The sequence below is a fragment of the Nilaparvata lugens genome, chromosome 8, assembly GCF_014356525.2.
Source record: "Nilaparvata lugens isolate BPH chromosome 8, ASM1435652v1, whole genome shotgun sequence".
In the NCBI taxonomy this organism is placed as follows: Eukaryota; Metazoa; Arthropoda; class Insecta; order Hemiptera; family Delphacidae; genus Nilaparvata; species Nilaparvata lugens.
This window is the reverse complement of record NC_052511.1, coordinates 42,904,100-42,924,022: the sequence shown is the minus strand read 5'-3', so window position 1 is coordinate 42,924,022 and position 19,923 is coordinate 42,904,100. Positions and strand designations below refer to the sequence as shown.

Sequence of the window (19,923 nt, the reverse complement as noted above, 5' to 3'; positions counted from 1 at the left end):
ATATAATATGATAATCGTCTTTGATGTCTTATAGCTTATAATATTATAATAAACGTCTCTGATACCTTACATTTTATAGTTTTTATTATGAAATTGTAACTCATATCTCCATCTCATAAGTGACTAATTTACATCTGGATATCAGTCTATCCTCGAGTTGAGACCGATGTTTATACTGACTAGGAGGAGTGGTGGGTAGATAAGGATATTCGTCCTGGTAACCGGATGGGATACTAGACAAGCTGTGACTCCTGCTAGGCTCTTCATAATCCTGCTGATCGTCAGGAACTGAATCCGCCCTAAGATCTTCAAGAGAAGCAAGAACAGCTTTTCTATTAGGGATGCCTTTGAAGATTCCATCAGTGTCCCCTGCAATATCACGGAACAAGTGCTTCACATGGAATCTCTCCGATATACGTTTATGTCTCTCACTGCCTCCGAATTCTCTGTCATACATGGACATCCTGCATTCAGAGTCAGACGTAGGTGCGGAACGTACTTTCATTGCAGATGAATCTTTCCTACGTCTACGTCCTCTTCTTCTGTATTTGCTCTCTTTCTTCTTAGGTTTACATCCTTCTCCACACGAATCAGAATCCATAGATATCTGCTTCAACCTTCTAGGTTTCTGCGGAATCAGACAATCATCTCGACTCTCCTTTTTCGGAACTAGATTCTCTTCCTCCAAACATTTGAAAAATGACTTTGCTTGCTCAAAACGAGCCCGACTAGTAACTTTTTCACTCATACTCAAATTTCCTTCCGACTTTGCGCGGCTCAGTTGTGTAGTAATCTCCAACATACCGGTATTAGTATTTTTCAACTCTTCATCACTTTTTTCTAAACATTGATCACTACCTTTAGCCGATCTGTCCTCTTCAATATTAGACAACGAGCCGTCTGGAGTTTCATCAATTTTGCCCGTACTGAATGACCTCACCCTCCCAGATAAAGTCATCGTTAGAGGATTGTACAGGTCACCATCACTTGAATCCATACTCTCACTCTTCATCTTTTTATTCTTCAATGTCTGACAAGGCAGTGATTCATCCTGGTTGTCATCGAAGTAATCGATTTTAATTGTAGTAGGACTGCACGGAGTACTAGTGTTCTCCAGGGAGCACTTTTTCCTATTTATAAAATTCATAGTCATCTCAATATTATTACCACCTCTTGTCTCATTACTTGATCTCTCAAAAAACTTGATACGTTCTAAAATATTCGATACAGACTCAGATTTCTGCAGTGTTTCAGAATTCTCTCCACGAATGTGACTTGACTTGACTGGTGTTTCCAAACCAATTTTATTCAAATTCTCACCAACTGACCTAGCTGGAGCTCGTTTTTTATCACTCATGACACTTTTATTACTCAATATTTCACATGAAACACTACGTTCAAGATTGGTGTTCGAATTTTCAAACAAACTCCGACTGGATGCTACTATCCCCTTCACTCTAATAGATGGCTGTCTGCTCATTGCTTGCGTCTCCTCATCTTTCTCATTCACAAGTAAATTGTTCCAGTAATTTTTCCAGTTGTCAACTGATTTCCTATCGTCAACAATTTCATTATTCTCATCACTCAACTCAACAACAATCTTAACTGGTTCTTCAACTATTAAATTTGGTTTTGATTGTGTATTTGAATGCGATTGCTTACCGAAGTCCTTGTTTCTTATTTCATTTCTTGTATCAGGCATTTTCTGTTTATTACATTGTTGACTCACACTCTTATTCATTTTAGAAGTCGATGACATATTTTTATCAGGTACCTCTCCTTGATCATAATGTTGATTTACAGTTCTATTTATTTCTAAAGCCGGTTGAACAATATTTCTATTACTGTGGTCTTTTAAAACTGTTTTAGTCCTCTTTTCTATCAGTATTTTACTCTTATTTTCCTGTTCGGCCTGTAAACTTTTTAATTTTTCATCCCAAAACATTTTCTTACTCTTCACCAAACTTTTCCTTGGTTTGCGCTCACTCTTCTTACAATCATCTTCTGCAACTTCTGTTGATTTACCTTCTTTCACTAAAATATCACCACTGCTAATCTTTTCAACACTTTTCTCACTGTCATTTCGATTCAAATCTGCATTCAGATTGAAACTGGGGCTTTTGTCATGAATAATATCATGAATTTCATAAACGTCTACAATCTTCTCATCTCTTGAATCAATATCTGAGTTATGATCTTCATTACCTTGTAAATCTTGATGCCCAAGTTCTGAATTACTATTATCCACTAATTCATCAATTACCCTATCACACTCTGGGATTTCACTCTCAGCAAGCAACAAGTTATCACTGTGCTCTCCAGTATCACAATCTGTCACACTTATTTCTACAAGCTTGTTTTCATCAATGTCAAGCAAATCTCTATCGCGGAGTTCAGTTTCTTGAATGAGACTATCAAACTTTTCCAAACACTCACTTATATCAGAGACTGACACATCATCACTGTCTAAAAAAGGAGAAAGTCCCTCTTCTTTTGTCTCTTCAACTTGTATATTGTCACTAATTTCTTCTGTTTCCTCCCTTATAACCTCCATTCTTGATGACGGTCTAGAGCAATGGTTTGATAATGGAGGATATGAAGTTGTATCAACACAAGGTACACAGTATTTGATGACTGGCTCTGGTGTTTGAGTGGCCTGAATGTTCTCATCAAATTCGAAAGAATGATCAATACTCTCTTCCACATCAATGTTGACTGGTAAAGGCTCTAGAAGAGAATTAGTGTGAGATATTTCAGCATCATTTTGAGATGTAGAACTTTGATCAATCAATAATGTATCTCCACTGGGAAGTAGATCAATGTGCTCTTTTAAATCCTCTCCATGAGCCTCAATTTTTACTGCAATTTCATTTTCATCTATGGTCTCCTTCAATAAATCACTATTGTCAATATTAGAATCAGATTCACTAGGATGATTAGTTGAGCCCTCATTAATTAGTGTATCAATCAACATTGGTGTCATTGAACTCCCATTATTATCGGAGTTCTTGAGTGGTGAATTATTGATTTCACATTCAGCATCAAACTCAATTTGAGAACTATCGTCATTTTCTATTCTATTATCAACCGAGGTCTTCATATTTGGTTCAATAGAGTCTTTAATATCGTCCAAGTTGACTAATAGTGATCCTGTATCACACATTAAATTTGTCTCGATTTGAGAGTTTTTGGTATCATCAAGTTCATTATCATTTATTGTTTCTATTGCTTGTGGCACAGAATATTCACCACTTCCCAGTAGTAAATCTATCTCACTATTTCCATGAGTCACATTCTGTGAGATTTCAGAGTGTACCGATCTATTATCATCTGGAGTTTCTATATCTGGGGTTATATGATGTTCTTCATTTCTCAAGAATGAATCGATTTCACTATTCAAGTAGGAATCAATTTGAGAATTATCCATAATTTTATCCTCATCTACCATTATATCAATCTCACTATTCAAACTCAACTCTTTCTGGGAGTTTACAGTATTAATTAACGTGATATTATCAACTGAAATATCTACGTTTTGTGTGATAGAGCCCTCTTTATTATTCAACAATTCTGAAGATAGATTATTTTTATTGGAGTCACTCTCAGAATTTTCTGTCACAATTGCTTCCTCAAGAACGGTGGCTCTTTCAGTGAATGAATTGGAATTTTCATCATCTTTCAACAATTGATTAGAATTTGTATCATTTTCCAAACTTTCAAGTTCAACAGACTCCTTTAAATCTGGGGTTACAGCATTCGGTGTAATAATGCCTTCATAATTTATTAGCACTGAATCAATCTCACTATTTAGATTGAAGCTATCCTGAACAGTTTTACTTTGCAGTTTTTCATTATCAGTTGAGGTATTTTCTTCTTTTGTAATATGAACTACATCTTTCTCATTTTCCTGCTTCAAATTAATATCACTATCAATCTTTATCATATTTTGAGAATTTCCAAACTCAATGCTAGTTTTATCTTGTTTTCCCATCATAATTCTATCATGATTTGCATTATTTTCAGTTTGTTCAATTTCTAAAACTTCAGACTTAATTATCTGTTGTATAGTGCTAGTAGTTTCCTTACTCATTTTATCACTCAACCGCTTCTCAAATTTCTTCAGAGCTTCATCTAGACTTGGAGCAGAAATTATGGAGTCAAAATCAATATCTTCTGAAAGTTCAACAGTTGTATTAGACTCAATTGAAGGCTTACAATCATTATTGGACGGCCATAGATTGAAACTAGACAAACTTGCTGGCTCTTGTATTTCATTTGTTTGTTTATCCAGCCATTCAAGTTCTTCCGTGGTCTGTTTTTGATTTATCTCCACACAAGCCTCACCAGCTTCTGTTGAAAGTACATTATCTTCTATCGAATCTCTTTCAGGTTCCTCCACAGACTCCAAATTTTCATTTTTGGATAACAAAGTTTCTAAAACACATTCTGAAATCGGTTCATCTTGTAAGTTGCTGCAGAAATCGCTTTCCAATGAACTGTTTACAATCAGAGATATACTCCTGTTCAGTTCACTTCCTGTACTATCTGTTCCTTGTTTGTCAGAAATCGAAGTTTTCAAAAAACTGTCTTCCTCAGTTTTCGATTTTTCATTCGATATTTCGTTTAGGATTTCATAGCATACATCTCGTGGCTCCGAACTTTCAACTGGATTTTCATTAGTTTCATTCAATTCAGCGGAATGTGTTTCAACTAGAGGAGGTAATGCTATCTCTGATGGTACTTCCATACTAGTCTCTTGAGATGCCATTTCATTTTGAGATAAATGTGAATTCACTACAACTTTCAACAAATCATTTAGTGTCGAACTACTATCTTGTTTAAAACTTTCTCCACTATTTTCAGAGTCTATCAATTTCACACATTGTGATTGCAGATCAATATTATCAACCTCTGTTCCTGCTTCTTCTACTATCAATGGATGCTCTTCTAATTCACTTTTCACTATCTCCTCTTCTTTCAAATCCATGGATTCATCAATTTGAATGAATGACACCAATGATTTTTCTTCATCCTCAGCTTTGTTTTCAATCAAATTTTCTTCAAGCATAAGATCTGCTAGAAGGTCATTACTGGTTCCATAACGTTTCATTACTTCTCCAGATGTCTCCAAAGAACCAATCTCATCACTTCGATCAATTTCATGATTCATAGTTTCAGTAAGCTCTACTATAATCAATGACTGATCTTGTTGTACTAATTCAATAGCAGATTCATTTTGACTATTGATTTCATTAAATTTCCCATCATCAACTATCAGTTCACTTTTATTCATTTCTTCTTCATTAGTTGTTGTTGGTTGAATCTCACTATCTTCTAATTCTGCCATACCTCCAACACAAAGTAAAAGATGTTCGGTTGACCCAAAGTTTCCATTTCTTGTTAAAGAATCATTGCTTCCATCATTGATGTCTGTGTAACTCTTGCTGACCACGTCATCATCGTGAGAACCTATTGAACACAAGTCAAATTCATGCTGAGATGAGAAGGTTTCATCTTCATAATCTTTCTCATCTGATATCACATCAGTTACAATTGTGGGAATGTTTGTTGGGTCAAACTCAGAATCCTTAGAAGTTTTGTTTTCAATCACTTCTTTTTCATTCCTCACTTCAATCACATCATTGTCTGATGTAACTACTTTAACGATCTCATCAGTTGTCAACACATTCCGTTGAGCTTTATCAACAGTATTTGATTCAAAATGTTTTATGAGTTGTGATAATTTATTGCTATGACCAGTTTCAGTATCATCTACTTCATAAAATTCTCTTCCTTCCAATTTTCCACTGAGAGGATCACACTTCACATTATCTTGTTGGACAATAGATTCAATTTTGATAGAAGCACTTGGTGAAGTTGTTGTGTTATTTGAGAATCTCTCAATCAAACCCTTGACTCCACATTTACTAGTGCTCTCATCTGTAGTATCAGTATTGGATGAACTCACAAGCAGAAACGTTTCTTGCCTCCCCAGACTGAGTTCTGATAACTGAAATGTTGATGGGGACTCATTTCGAATACATTCAACTCCTGAAGAGCTATCGATAATTGCAGTTTTATCAGATGTTAGTTCATTTTCAACTGGAATTGAATCATTATTGACATCAATTATTTCAAGATCGACACCTTTCTCCTCTATGATGCAATCTTCTTTTTTAAACTCCTCTTCTCCATGTTCATCATTTCCTTCGATCTTCACTTCTTCGTTCGTTTTAATAATATCTGCAGTTTTATCAGATGTTAGTTCATTTTCAACTGGAATTGAATCATCATTGATATCAATTACTTCAAATCGACACCTTTCTCCTCTATAATGCTATCTTCTTTTTTAAACTCATCTTTTTCCTGATCATAATTTGCTTCGATCTTCACTTCTTCATTCGTTTCAATCATAGCTGCGGTTTTATCAGACGTTGGTTCATTTTCAACTGGAATAGAATCATCATTGACATCAATTATTTCAAGATCGACACCTTTCTCCTCTATAATGCTATTTTCTTTTTTAAACTCATCCTTTTCCTGTTCATAATTTGCTTCGATCTTCACTTCTTCTTTCGTTTCAATAATATCTGCGGTTTTATCAGATGTTAGTTCATTTTCAACTGGAATTAAATCATCATTGACATCAATTATTTCAAAATTCACATCTTTCTCCTCCAAAATACGATCTACTTTCTGCAATTCCTCTTCTTCCTGTTCATGATTATCTTTGATCTTCACTTCTCTTGTTGTATTTGTTTTAATATCTAGTGTATTGCTTTCAATACTTTGCACTTCAACAGCTTCAATTTTATTCTTATCCTCTTCTATAACCATTGATTCATTGGCTCCAATATGTTCAATTTCAAAAATACTTTCATCTTCTGGAGAGCCTGAAACAATGATGTTATCATTGATATTACTTCCAGGATAGGGAATTTGTTGATCAGATCTATTATCAGACTCAAGATTCTCTGACATTAAATTGATAACTGTAGCAATTGGAGTGTCTCCATCAACTACAGATGTTGGTTCATTACAAGATAATAATATAGACTGTTTCATCCCTCCCTTGCCAATATTTGCTCCATTTTCAGCATTTTGAATGACTTCCTGATCAGTATCAACTTTGACATTGTTTGAAACTACTTCATCTGAATTCCTTATTGTATCATTCCCCAATATACTGCCACAGGGCTCCTTGTCGTTTAAGCCATCAATTTGAATATTTTCATCCAACACAAGATTTTCAATAGAAGAAATATTCAAATTTACTCCCTCATTAACTGGTAACAGAGATTCAGCTCCCATTGAGAGTGTTTGATCGATTTCTATCAGATTATCCACTGAAGTGTCATGAGATGTAATCTGTTCAACTATTTTTTCTTCTGAAGATGCAATTTCACCAACCAAATTGTTTTGGGTCGTTTTTGTTGTGGAGATTGAATCCATTTCATCTATGTTCAAATCTAGATCATCCACCAACTCTTTATCAAATAAACCTTCATTTGGCTGACAAGACTCAATAAAATCTGATGAAACCAGTTCATTTTCACAATTTTCTAATTCTTCTAGTCCAAAATCCTGAGATTCACCAATTTCCACTTCATCTTTATTTATAGCAGTCATTATTGAGATGTCTTCATTAGTTTCGGAGAATGGTTCCTTTTCACATTTTGAGATTTCTCCTTTTTGTCCGAAATCATTATCAATTCCATCACCTTTTTCAATATTGCAACTCTCCAATTCTTCATCTTTAGGGGTAATAATCAGTTCAGGAATTATTCTCTCATACGAATTTTTACTTGATAATTCAAACTCTCTAGTCTCATCTTCAATATCAACATTTTCTTCTCGATCAATCTTGCGAATAGCATCTTTTTTAATTGAATCAATTGTCACTTCATCGATTGACTTATTATCATTATTTTCCATTTTTAAACTACTTTCTATCATATCATTCATGGGCAATTCCTGGTTTTCTTGTGAATTGACATCTTTCTCATCCATTTGATGAACGTCATTTATGATAGCTTTGTCTGGTGTTTGATTATCTTCTAATATTTCTGAACAAGGAGTTATTGGGGTCTCAGAGCTACTCTCGAGTTTTTCTGATATCAGAGATTTATCTGTTTCAAAATCGGAAAAGTCTTTTAAATTTATTGTAGAAGGAATTTCAGCTTCAAAACTGACATTTTCTTGTGAATTAATGCAATCGTCATTACTGATTTCTATCTCTTGAACAGTATTTATAGTATTTTCATCTTTAGCAACGTCATCCGTTATTTTCTCTGACTCTAGCAAAGGTGAAGACTGTACACTTTCCTCCAATTTTACCAATAAATCTGGAGATGAGGGCCTAGTTCCAATAGGATCATCACTTGAAATCATGACACCATCACATTGTAACTCGACTACTAGTCTTCCAGTTGAAGAGTCTACAAATAAATTATTGTCACCATCTGAAATGTTCTTGTCTATCAAAGAGAAACCAATTTGTTCAGGGTTATCAACTGTCTTCTCAAACTCATCTACATTGATTAGCTCTTCGTTTACAACTTTCTCTTTCTCTTCATAAGATGAATGATGAATTTCTGATTCTATATCGTGTTTATCACATTTATCAATCGATGGAGAACTTACAATATCGACATGTTCTTTTTGTAATGAAAAATGTGCCTCACAAGTAACAGGATCAAGTAGAGCTTCTCCCATATTCTCCTTTCCAGGTTTTGGAGAAAACATAATATCTTCTTCATGTAAAACAGCTTGTTTCATGACTTCTTCAATAACTGTTTCATTCACATCAATCAACTGAGTTGATTCATTTGATATTATATTATTCTCACTTTCAATCACAATCTGACTTTCAAGCTCAGGGTTGGAATTATCAGTATTCATTATGAGGATTTCTTCATTAGCTTTAGTAGAGTTTTCAACATCAGATTTCTCGTCAATAGTTTCTACTAGATCAGAAACTTTAATATCCGATTCTAATTCACTTGGAGCATCTCCATCACATTCAACTAGAAGCTTCTCATTACCAATTCCATCATTGCTTTGGAATTGGAGTCGATATCAAAATCCAGGACATTATTTTCCCTATTGCCTTCAATTTCCATTTCAGTGTTTTCAGATTCATTCACTACAATGATTTCCTGTACACTCTTATCATATTCTGGCATTTCTTCATTTGTTGAAATACCCTCTTTCACACTATTTTCCAGTGATTTATTTTGTTCAACAGTAGTTCCATTCAAAGGAACACAGACTTCATCAGATTGCTCTAAACCTCCTTTTGAATTCTCATGAGATCTATCTTCAGTTGGAATATCTATAATTGGATTCTCATGTTGAGATTCATGTACATGCTCGTCTTTTGAACTCTCAATAATCCTCAATTCATTCTTTGGAATTTCATCATCCTCTTTTACAATAGAAGATTCCTCAATAGTGTCAATTGAATAACTTATATCATTTGTATTCTCAACTACCATTTCAATATCATTCTGTTGTAGATCAATGCATTGTTCTATCTTTTCTATTTTTAAATTCATCTGTTCTATTATTACGTCCTCAGATTTTATTTTTTCTTCCAAGTCTTCTTCAGTGATACTACTGGTATTTTCTTGCAGTTCTTGCTCAATTACAATTTTGTCTGAAGGATCACGAACGTTTTCCCCTATCTCATTTAGATTGTATTGAATTTTGAAATCTTCAACCTTGTTAGCTTCTTTCCCATTCTCATATGTTTCGATTACACTAACAGTATTTTCTGTGATGCCCTCATTCAACTCGGTTATTACTCTACGTTCTACTGTTTCTGTGATACTATTCTCTACTGCTTCCATAATTTCACTCTCCTTTGCACTATCATCTGACCCCCTTCCAATCGTTACTTCTGAATCTTCTGTCACTTCAGAATTGGCATCAGCTTTGATGATCAATTCTTCACTTTCCTCTTTCGAAGAAACAATGTTATTGTTATCAACTACAGGTGATCTCTGATTTCCATGAATGAAAGCTTCATCTTCTGTGAAATTTTCGTTCTTTCTTTTCTCTGATTCTCCTCCATTATTCTCCAAATTTTTATCAATCTTAATTTCATGCTCGATTATGTGAGATTCATCCTCAACTGAGCATTCTTTGAAAGTCCTGTTCTCCAATGAGCATTCTACTCTATTGATTAATTCAGTTGTGTCTTTATTATCATTTTGAACTATTTGAGGACATTCTTCTAGATTGTCAATTTCTGTATTTTTCTCATTGGCATTTTGATTAGCAGTCTCGAATACTTGTGGAATATTATCCTCAGTGATTACAGTCTCTTTATCAATGTTATGAATAACATTCTCTTCCAAGGTATGCATTCCTGTTTCATTAGGCGGTTCAGTACATTCAGAATTATGGTCAAATTGTAGCATATTATTTTCATCCGTGTCACATACTACCAAAAGTTCATCTCTCTCAATTTGACAGGATTCTATGTTTGAGGAATCTCCACAACTATTGGTGGTTGTAGCTATCTCTGTAATTTGAAGAGGTTCTATTGATGGAATTATTTTGTCCACTCCAGTATCGGAACTATTTGAAGAAATATTTTCCCTTGATGTACCCTCAACAGTAATGGGATCTATTCCAGTATCAAGTGCACCAATCTCCTTGTTTTGACACTTTTCATCGATCACATCCTTTTCAGTAGTCTCTGTTACAGCAGTTTCCTGATGTTCCTTGTTTCTATCTTTATCTAAATCAAATTCCTCTCTTGATTCATCAAAGATCTCTTCATCCTTTATTACTTCCAAATTTTCGTGGATTTTCTCAATTATATTATCATTTGTCGACTCATCAACTTCATTTGATTCCTCATCATTTGAACTCTTCTCCTCTATTTTATCACCTGTCTCAATATGTCTAGTACCTTCAGTATCACCAACTAAATCCTCAACCCCTTCTCCTGTTTCAAAATAACTCTCTTTCTGCTCATCAACATCTTTTTTCAGAAACTCTCCACCAGAGTTGAACGTTTCAGGGTCTTGAATAATTGCCATATCATCAATCTCACCCTTATTTTCTTCAGCTGCATTTGCAATGTCTGACTTATTTAACAGTCTTATTCCTTTGGAAAGTATTTTTTTATTATTATTCAATACTTCTGTTACATTTGAATCACCCATCGATAATTGATCTTCAGTGGACTTCGACAAACCTTCTTGAACCGCATCAGCTCGTGCTTCATCTGTTAGTGTTTTATTTTCCTCTGAATCAATAATATTGAGATCAGATTTGGCTCCTCCAATATCTGCTATTATGATTTGCTCTTGAATGAAATCTTCTACGTTAGTTGATTTATTCTCATCAGAACCTACAAAATCTTGTTCATTGTTATCAGATGTGTCATTTCTCAAACAATCTACAGAATTTGTTCCAATAGAATCGATGTTCTTCACTTCTGGAGATTTGAAAATCTTTTCATTTGAGTCATTTGCTATATTTATAGATATCTCACTGACTTGTTCAATATTTGTTCCAATATCCATTCCAACCACCCCCAATATAATACGAGATACTGTACCGATTATTAGTTTATCGTTTTGTAGTGTTTCAGCAGGTTCTTCATTCTCACTTGAAGGATCACCTTTGGTAAAACATTCATTATCATTAGATTCATCTGCTCCCGTTTTTGAACATGATGTTCCATCTTCTCCAAAAGGATGCTGTTCTTTTTCAATCAAGCTGTTTTCAATTTCATCAGAAGCAATTTTCACATCATCACATATTTTTTGTTCATTTGAATCAAACAATACATCCTGTTCAAGTGCAAGAGGGATGTTAATTCCGCTATTTTCCAATATTTCAGATTTGTTTTCCTCCTCATTTATTACATTAACTGTCGATTCGCTAGGTTTATCGTCAATTACTTCATTTTCATCTCTTTCTCCATTGTCTTTCACCAAGAGATCATTCTCACTCTCTAGAGTTTCATTTGCGTTGTCATCTTCATTTGACTTTGATAAAGCTTCCTCACTTGTTGAGACTATATTCAAATCAGTGTATTCAACTTCAAGAATTTCATTGTTGTCATCAAGCTTCTCTGAAATATTCATTTTCAAATTCTCATTTCTATTTCCTTCAAAATTCTCCGCAATTACGTCCTCTTCTGATTTCTGATGTTCTGTAACTGGTGCTCCACTAGTACCATCAGTTACATTTGATACATTTTCAGTAGACAACATTACCACACTCACATCTGCTTTCATTTTATTAACAAAGTTTTCATTTTTCTCATTCTCTAGCAATTCATTTTCCAGCTGTGACTCAATCAATTCATTCTGAGTAATTTGATCAACTTTTGTATCACTTCCAACTGATTCCAAATTATTTTTCTCTATGAGAGTTTCTGTATTGTTACATGGTACACTTGTATCATTATTCATGATTATTAAATGTTCTTTCTTACCTTCATCATTATTTTCCCCATTCTTCTCAATGACCATACTTGGGCCAACTAAAGCTACTTCTAATACAACAACACCAACTATATTCTCATCATTCTCAGGTTTATTCTCTGCAGGTATGCAATCTGTGGCTTCCTCAGTTCTACCTCCAGTAACTGATACAATATCGGTTTGGGAAGGAGTTACATTGATTTGTTCGATGATTGGTTCCAAAACGCTTGATGGGCTCTTCTGATCATCATCATCATCATATTGTTCAACAATTTCCAATTTCAAAACTTTTTCTTCAATGTTTCTAGTCGTATCTATTTCTGCCAGAACCTCACTAGAAGGGTCAATATCTACTAACGGCTCCGAACCTGTTACATTTACGTGATCTTCATTAATGATTCCAATATTTGAGGCTACTTCTTCTCCAGTGATAGAGTTCAAACTATGATCACTCTTGCTCTCCACCTCATTTTGAATTTCCAAAAATTCCTTTCCAAGTGTACTACCTTGGACTGAGGGAGGAGCTAATCCAGAAACAAGACTATTGTTAATTTCATCTAGATTCTTATTAGGCATTTCTTCTTTTTTGTCGTCTGCAGTATCTTGTCCTAATATTGTCCTCACTTCATCCAAATTTTCCAAAACGGTATTCTCTACTGGTTTCCCAGAAATGAGGGTTTCATCTTTAAGAGGATCTATTATTACATTTTCACTTGTTGGCGATTGATTGGTAGAATCACCATCAAACAAGGTGTTATCATCGATATCTATTCTATCTACTTCGTCAACTACATGCTCCTCTTTATAAAGTTGATTGAATTCACTGTCAAATGACAGATGTTTCACTGATAAGAGAATACACTCTTCATTGAAAACTTCATCAGTAATATTGGTCTGTTTTAATGTATTTTCTACTGAATTTTCGTGAATCAAATTGTTCTCAGACTGTATCTCTGATTGGTTATCTGAGCATTTATTTGAATAATCTACTCGTTCATCGTCCACAAAATTTGAAACTTCGTCAGAATGCTTTTCAACTCCATCTTTTCCAACATTCTCTATGTGTTTATTCATGCCTTCTACCTCTACAGGAGAATCAGATTTTGAAAGATTCTCAAAATTATTTATTGCTTCCTTATTTTCTAATCCAATATCTTCTTTTATAACTTCTAGTAGTGGATTTTCTTCTTTTAGCAGCTCACCAGCACGCTTGATGTCTTCTACCTTTTCTTCATTTACTTCAGCTAGAAAATCATCATTATGTTCAACCTTCTCATCTTCAGTTGGTGTTACTTTTTTCCTCGAGTGATGAATACCGTCATCCTCCATATTATCAGCGACAGAGTATGTTACATTTTTTCGTGATAAATCTTCAAATGCTGATATTCTACTCTTGATTGAACTAATACCTTGTAATTCTCCTTTGATAACACTCCCACTCTCAGTCTTTTCACGTATGTTTTCCTCTACAATTGCTGTTTCAGCAGCTATTTCCGATATTGTTCCAGGTTCATCTTTATTTTCTATCAACGCGGATTCATTGTTGGTATTTTCTATTATTCTGATTGTTTTTTGTCATCACGGATACAATCGTCTATTCTGTTTTGAGTGCTTGAATCTTCTTCCTCATTGCCTCCACTTGTAACTCCAACAGTTTTATCAGTTTCATCAACAGTTATCGTTTGGTATTCATTGGTGCTACACTTAATATCTTGCTCTACTTCAATACGTGAATTACAAACAAAGTCACTGATTTCATCTGGCTCTTCACTTGGTTGAGGATCACAAATATCTGCTCTTGAAGCATTTTCCTTTGTTTCTCCAGTTATTTTGATGATTTCACTATCATCTTCACTTGATTTCATGACTTGTTCATTTATCTCTGTTTCCAAGCTCTTTTCATCATTAATCTCTATATTCAAGCTCTTTCCATCATTCACCTCTGCTTCAAGAATCTTTTCATTATTCATGTCAGCTTCCAAAATCTTTCCATCATTTTTCTCCGTTTTCACCCTTTTTTCACTACTTATCTCCACATTCAAGCTCTTTCCATCATTTATCTCTGCTTCAAAAACATTTAAATCATTTATCTCTCCTTTCAAGCTCTTTTTGTCTTCCAATATCTTTCCATCATCCATCTCTACTCCAAAGTCCTTCTCTATAATTCCAATATTAGTACCACTCAATTCCTTCTCCTCAATGGGAGTTTTGACACTATTTTCAACCTTATCACCGGTTTCTCCATCCTTCACCAAAACTAATTCATTTCTTAGTGGAGATGCACTTGAACGAACTGATTGATTTTCAAATTGTTTCACCAAATTGCTTACTTTCTTAGCCTGCTTACTGTTTCTTGTAAGTTTTGGCTCCCTGCTTCTACTTTGACGTGTGGAAGAATGTTCAAAATCAATTTCCTCCTCAGTATTTTTCTGAGAAAGATCACTTGAGTCTACCAATTTTTCATTGGTGGTATCCCTATTGTCTTCTGCGATTCCTTCAATTGTATTTAATGTTGGTACATTGGAAAGATTCTCAACGTCTCCTACAGAATCATGTTGTTTTTCCTCATTTTCTCCAATTGTGTCCACAGTTGGTGTATCGGACATTTCCTTATTATCTCCTATGATTTGATTTTGGTTCTCTTCGATTTTTTCATTCTTATTATCACTCGGACAAATTTCATCACTGATATTACTAGTTGGAAAAGAGCTCTGAGATGACCGTTTAGCTTTGGTATAACCAACAGTCTGAAAACTCTTCCTAGCCATCTTGGCATCTTTTTGCGGCGAAGTTGACTTGCTCCTGTCTTTCTCTCTATTCAAATGAGGCGTTGAAATATTCTCGTTCGTTGAAGAACTACTATTGAAACTAGAAACAGCATTTAAACCATCGTCATCGAATTTCCTCATACTATACAAACGATCTGAGAAATCAACTCTGGTCACATTTATTTCTGGCGTACAAGGTTTGATCACTTCTTTTTCTTCATCTGTTTCCGACGACCGGCTAGATTCTGTTGCAAGGTTCTGTATATTTATGTCTGGAGTGACGGAGTTGTCAGGTCTGTATAGTTCGAATGAACTTTTATGGTGAGTCAGAGTGTTATTGTAGGGGATATCTAGTATTTTCTCAGCGGTCGACAAGATCTCAAGGCTTTTCTGCTTGGGGGCGTGGCTTAGCAGGAAATCACAGGCTTTCACAATTCGCTGACATTTTTCCTGAAACTGATCAATTCTCACCGAATTTATCATTGAAAAATCGTCACTCACCTGAGATGCTGCATCCTGTACACATTTTTTCTCTTCGAAAAAATTTGGGCTTGAACATTTCAAAAACTCAGCCGCCTGAATCAGTTTTTGGTTTGTGAGACTCTTGGATCGTTTCTGGGAGGACAGTTTACATCTTGGTCTGGGACTCAAACTTCTACCGGTACGTTTGAGGTTGTGGGGTACGGGTGAGGGGACCCTAAGTGATGTCTCGTCAATTCTAACTAAATGTCCGTCATCTGTCATATGCATTTTCTCGGTTATAAAGTCTATTACGCGGGATACTACTTTCATTTTACGTTTTTTCTCCATTTCCAACCTTCGTCGCTCTTCCTGCTCGTCGGTCAGCCATTCGAGATAGGAGAACATATCTGATGGCGGTCCAGTGTGTTCTCCTACTTTGATGATGAACGGAGATCCGGGAATGTTGAAGCCGTATCTGGTTAGCGATAACTCATGGTATCCCAAATTATTTGGGATGTAACACACCTGCAAAAAAATTATAACGACTTATCTCTCATCATCATGTGCCTCATCAGCCACGCATAAGCCTAGAGCTCATGTGGGCATCACCCTCAGCAAGAAATATAGAAATAATCAATGTTCTTTTGTTGAAAATTGAAAGATAATTAAAATTAGTCTCAAAAAATCTTGATAGGCCTAGGTATGGGCTTCTCCTATAACTCTTGTAATTCAATAAAAATAAATATATATAAATATGATACTTATACTATAGTGTTGAGGAATAAAATAAATTGCACACCATAAACATTTCATACATATATTAAACAAATAATGCAAAAAATAGATCGAGGCAAAAAATATATAAAGAGCGATAAAAAATATAATATAAAAATAGAACAATAATTGAAATCAGTAAAATATCACAGGCTAAACTTTATATTCTAGATTTATGGCACGAATCATTACCATGTGCCTTTATCTTAAAATCATATGCATTCTTTTGCATGTAGCTGCGATATACGCTTGTTAATACTTGTTGACTTGGACAATTCAATTAAAAATATGTGCTTTAAGATCAGCTTGATAAATTAGCCACTAATAATCCAAATATATATATATATTAAAATCTCTAGTACTTAGTAGATTTCTTTGTATCGAATATATATTTTATCTCAGGGTGCAAGATTCGGCACCTGACGGAATAGGTAGAGCCATTCATCTAGTGAATTAGAGCTATAACAAACTATCGCAAATTATATTGCAAAATTTAAATATCATATGCATATGTTTTAATAGCCTAGATTTTATACTTCTTTGATCCAATGAAATTTTCTGAAATGCATTGATCTATCCTTTTCTTTCAATAAAATACCTTTAATACTAATTTTACTTGCGCAAGTATTACTCTTATTAACTTCTTAATTTATAATAAAAACCCTTTCGACGAGCTAGCTTTGATTATTAGATTAATTCGAAGCACTAGGGCGCCCATCACTAATTCAATATTTATCACTCACGTGTCGAAAATCTTCTTGTAAGCCGCCGATGTCGATCCAACTCCATGTGGTCCGGGAATATGGTAGCCGGAATCGTCTCCTCCAAGGGGTTATAAATTTATTTAAAAATGAAAATGACTTCCGCTTCACAATAGCATCACGAAGTCTTTTAAGAAATTTAATAATTTAATTTAACTTTAACTTTTACAAAATCATTAGCAAGGTACTACGCTCTAAAATATTTGGGGTCCTCTCCTGGTGGCATTTGGTTGGCGAGTGCTGGTTCTCCTTTCTCAATTTTACAAATCTTATTTCCAACTTTCAAATTAACATAAAATTTGAATATCTTAGTCCTCCGCCATTTAGGGTCAAATAGATCTTACAAAAAATATCAAAATATTGCTTAGATTGTATGATTAATAATTTCTTTGCTTTCGAGCCATATCGATAACATAGACTATACAACAATTCAACATAGATTCCGAACATTTATAGAAATATATATAAATATTTTTGAACTGGCCTACAATTGCCGCCTATTAACTGCCGTTTTACTATTGGTGCATGCAAATTTTATTCGGTATTCATGCGCCTGGTACCTCTTATTTCCTGAATACATTAAATTATTTTTATTTGGTTTATTTGTTATGCTCTTTACATGCTAGCTAATATTCTATACATTAATATTAATTCCATGCTACCTAATAATTAGCCACGTGATCAGGTGTTTTTTCACATTGCACACTATCTGATTGCAATAAAGCTCTGCCAAGGGGTTTTGGTCAGATTCTACGTTTCTCGGTTTGATCGATCTCTAGGTCACCGATCCGTGAATACATGTACCTAACCTCAATCTTCAAATATTTTATATAATAATCTATTTATTAGCAACAAAATTCCTTCAAATCCTTTTTGGGTATTTGTACCATTTAGCCAGAACAAGCTGAGGCTATCTAATCTTAGTTATTATCTATTTGGCGATATTAGCCAGTTACTTTATTTTCAGACCTATTACTATTTCGGTTAGGGATTTTTATCTACCCAAATTTGATACTTTACACTATGCAGTACAGAAATATTTGGTAACCCTTTTACTAAAAAGAATGAATATGAAAGAATAATTGCCAGATAGAATGAATATGGTACAAAGATATTTACACGAATATTGATAGTTTGAGCATAATATTATTAGAAGAAGAAGTGATACCATCAGTGTGTTTTCCCTGCCCAACCTATCAACGAAAATAGATAAACAAATCATGATACGAATACAATATTGTGATTAATGAGTTGTGTTTTCCTGCCTCTAAATTTTGTAAAATTACGCAAAAATTTTTCAATTAATATGTAAATATTTTAAATTCTTAGTTTTTGTGTGAAAATCAACTAAATTTCAGAAAGTGAAATCATAACCCTATTTCGGACTCTTAAAATGTTATCTGAATTTGGGAGAGCAATAGTACAAGGAGAATCCTTAAGCTGCGTTTACACCAAGGTTATTAACAAAATGTGATAACTTAATCCTTATAGATTCTATTAGATTGAACGGAACTTGACAAACACATATGTTCATCATGTGTACGATAAGTTATGTTCAATCTGATAGAATCTATAAGGACAGAGAAATAAACATTTTGTGTAAACACAGCTTTAGTTTTTTCTCTCCTGGTCAGTGATCTTTTGTAAAAATAGTAAATAAAGAAAAAAGTGGTACCTATCCAATATTCAACTGTTATTTTCAGAAGAAAATAATTTTATGTAGTGAATTTAATTCATTGTATTCAACACTAACATTGCTGTTGATCAATAGTTAAATTGAGCTTTCATAAGAAATTAATAAGCGGTAAGCGTCTATTGTTGATACCTTGAGATAATCAGGTGTGAGCCTGTAGTCAATGGCGATTGTGTGGTTTTCCGAGTCGATGGGCTCCCCCGCCGTGGCCTCTCCACAATCGCCGTGCGGTCCTTTGATGTGGACGTGTATGTCGGCCAGACTCGAGTCATCCCTGCTGTAGATGAAAAATATTGCTCTCTCTGCTCGACTCGCTAGTATCAGTCCCATGCCTCGAGCCACGTACCTGGAGAAGTGATGATATACAATGTACTCAAATGTGTCTGGGCACAGTGGAGCTGCGGAGGTAGGTTAGAGCATAGAAGGAAGCGGAGTCATTTAGAAACATGCATTATTAGAACATTTTCAGTCACCTTCTCTGCTACCTCCTTTGCCACCTTCTCTGCTGCCTTATCTGCAACACTCTACTACCTTTCCCGCTCCACATGTTCTGACCTACACTCATTTATACTTGAAGAAAGTTTATTCTTTTGAGATTCATGCATAATATCTGGGGACCGAGCTTCGCTCTGGAGTACAAAAGCATAGACAAATAATTTGTTATAATTATTATAACAAAAGAGGAAAATATATTTATAGTTTACATTTAGAATGATATGCTATGTTTGCTACAATATTAATTAATATACTATGTACTATTCTAAACTAATAACACCATAAATTATTGATATTGAGTTTTGTTTAAATTCATTCAACTCGTATTCAATTATATTTCTATTTGATCATGTCGATCAGTTTCTTGTCAAATAATATTTCTCGTGAGATCAGCTGATTGAATGAAATGTTCAACAGCTGCGGCATAATTCTGTCTTACTCCCACACACACACTCGCTCATTCACTTTCATTATCGACAGACGACGAAATTCTCAGCTTTATCTCCAAAGATGAATTATCC

General features: G+C 34.5%; 2 protein-coding genes across 3 annotated transcripts in view; both read right to left on the bottom strand.

The window, feature by feature from the left end:
- Nucleotides 1–100: 100 nt before the first annotated feature.
- Nucleotides 101–7,935, bottom strand: LOC120352856. The gene is made up of 3 exons (XM_039435153.1): nucleotides 6,321–7,935; nucleotides 4,255–6,276; nucleotides 101–3,150 (listed from the first exon to the last, which is right to left on the bottom strand). The coding sequence occupies exons 1-3, from the start codon at nucleotides 7,933–7,935 to the stop codon at nucleotides 101–103; spliced, it is 6,687 nt and encodes a 2,228-aa protein (XP_039291087.1).
- LOC111051176 (putative leucine-rich repeat-containing protein DDB_G0290503) overlaps nucleotides 2,026–19,923 on the bottom strand; it is a 45,961-nt gene continuing 28,063 nt past the window's right edge. Inside the window, exons 2-3 of one of the 2 annotated variants that reach the window (XM_039434807.1) lie at nucleotides 19,040–19,253; nucleotides 2,026–16,204 (exon numbers count right to left, since the gene is read on the bottom strand). In XM_039434807.1, the coding sequence (XP_039290741.1) occupies nucleotides 9,027–13,778 (4,752 nt within the window). In that variant the 5' untranslated portion in view covers nucleotides 13,779–16,204; nucleotides 19,040–19,253 and the 3' untranslated portion in view covers nucleotides 2,026–9,026. The remainder of the gene's footprint in view (nucleotides 16,205–19,039; nucleotides 19,254–19,923) is intronic. The other variant, XM_039434808.1, reaches the window with a different exon arrangement.

Excerpts from the sequence above, each read along its gene's own strand:
- LOC120352856 (XM_039435153.1), bottom strand. The coding sequence starts at position 7,935 with ATGGAAAATAATGATAATAAGTCAATCGATGAAGTGACAATTGATTCA. Across the intron at positions 6,277-6,320 it reads TAGCATTATAGAGGAGAAAG|TTGAAAATGAACTAACATCT; the intron begins GTGTCGATTTGA and ends ATTCAATTCCAG. Across the intron at positions 3,151-4,254 it reads TGAAATACAAGAGCCAGCAA|GATCACTATTAGTCAACTTG; the intron begins GTTTGTCTAGTT and ends TGTGTGATACAG.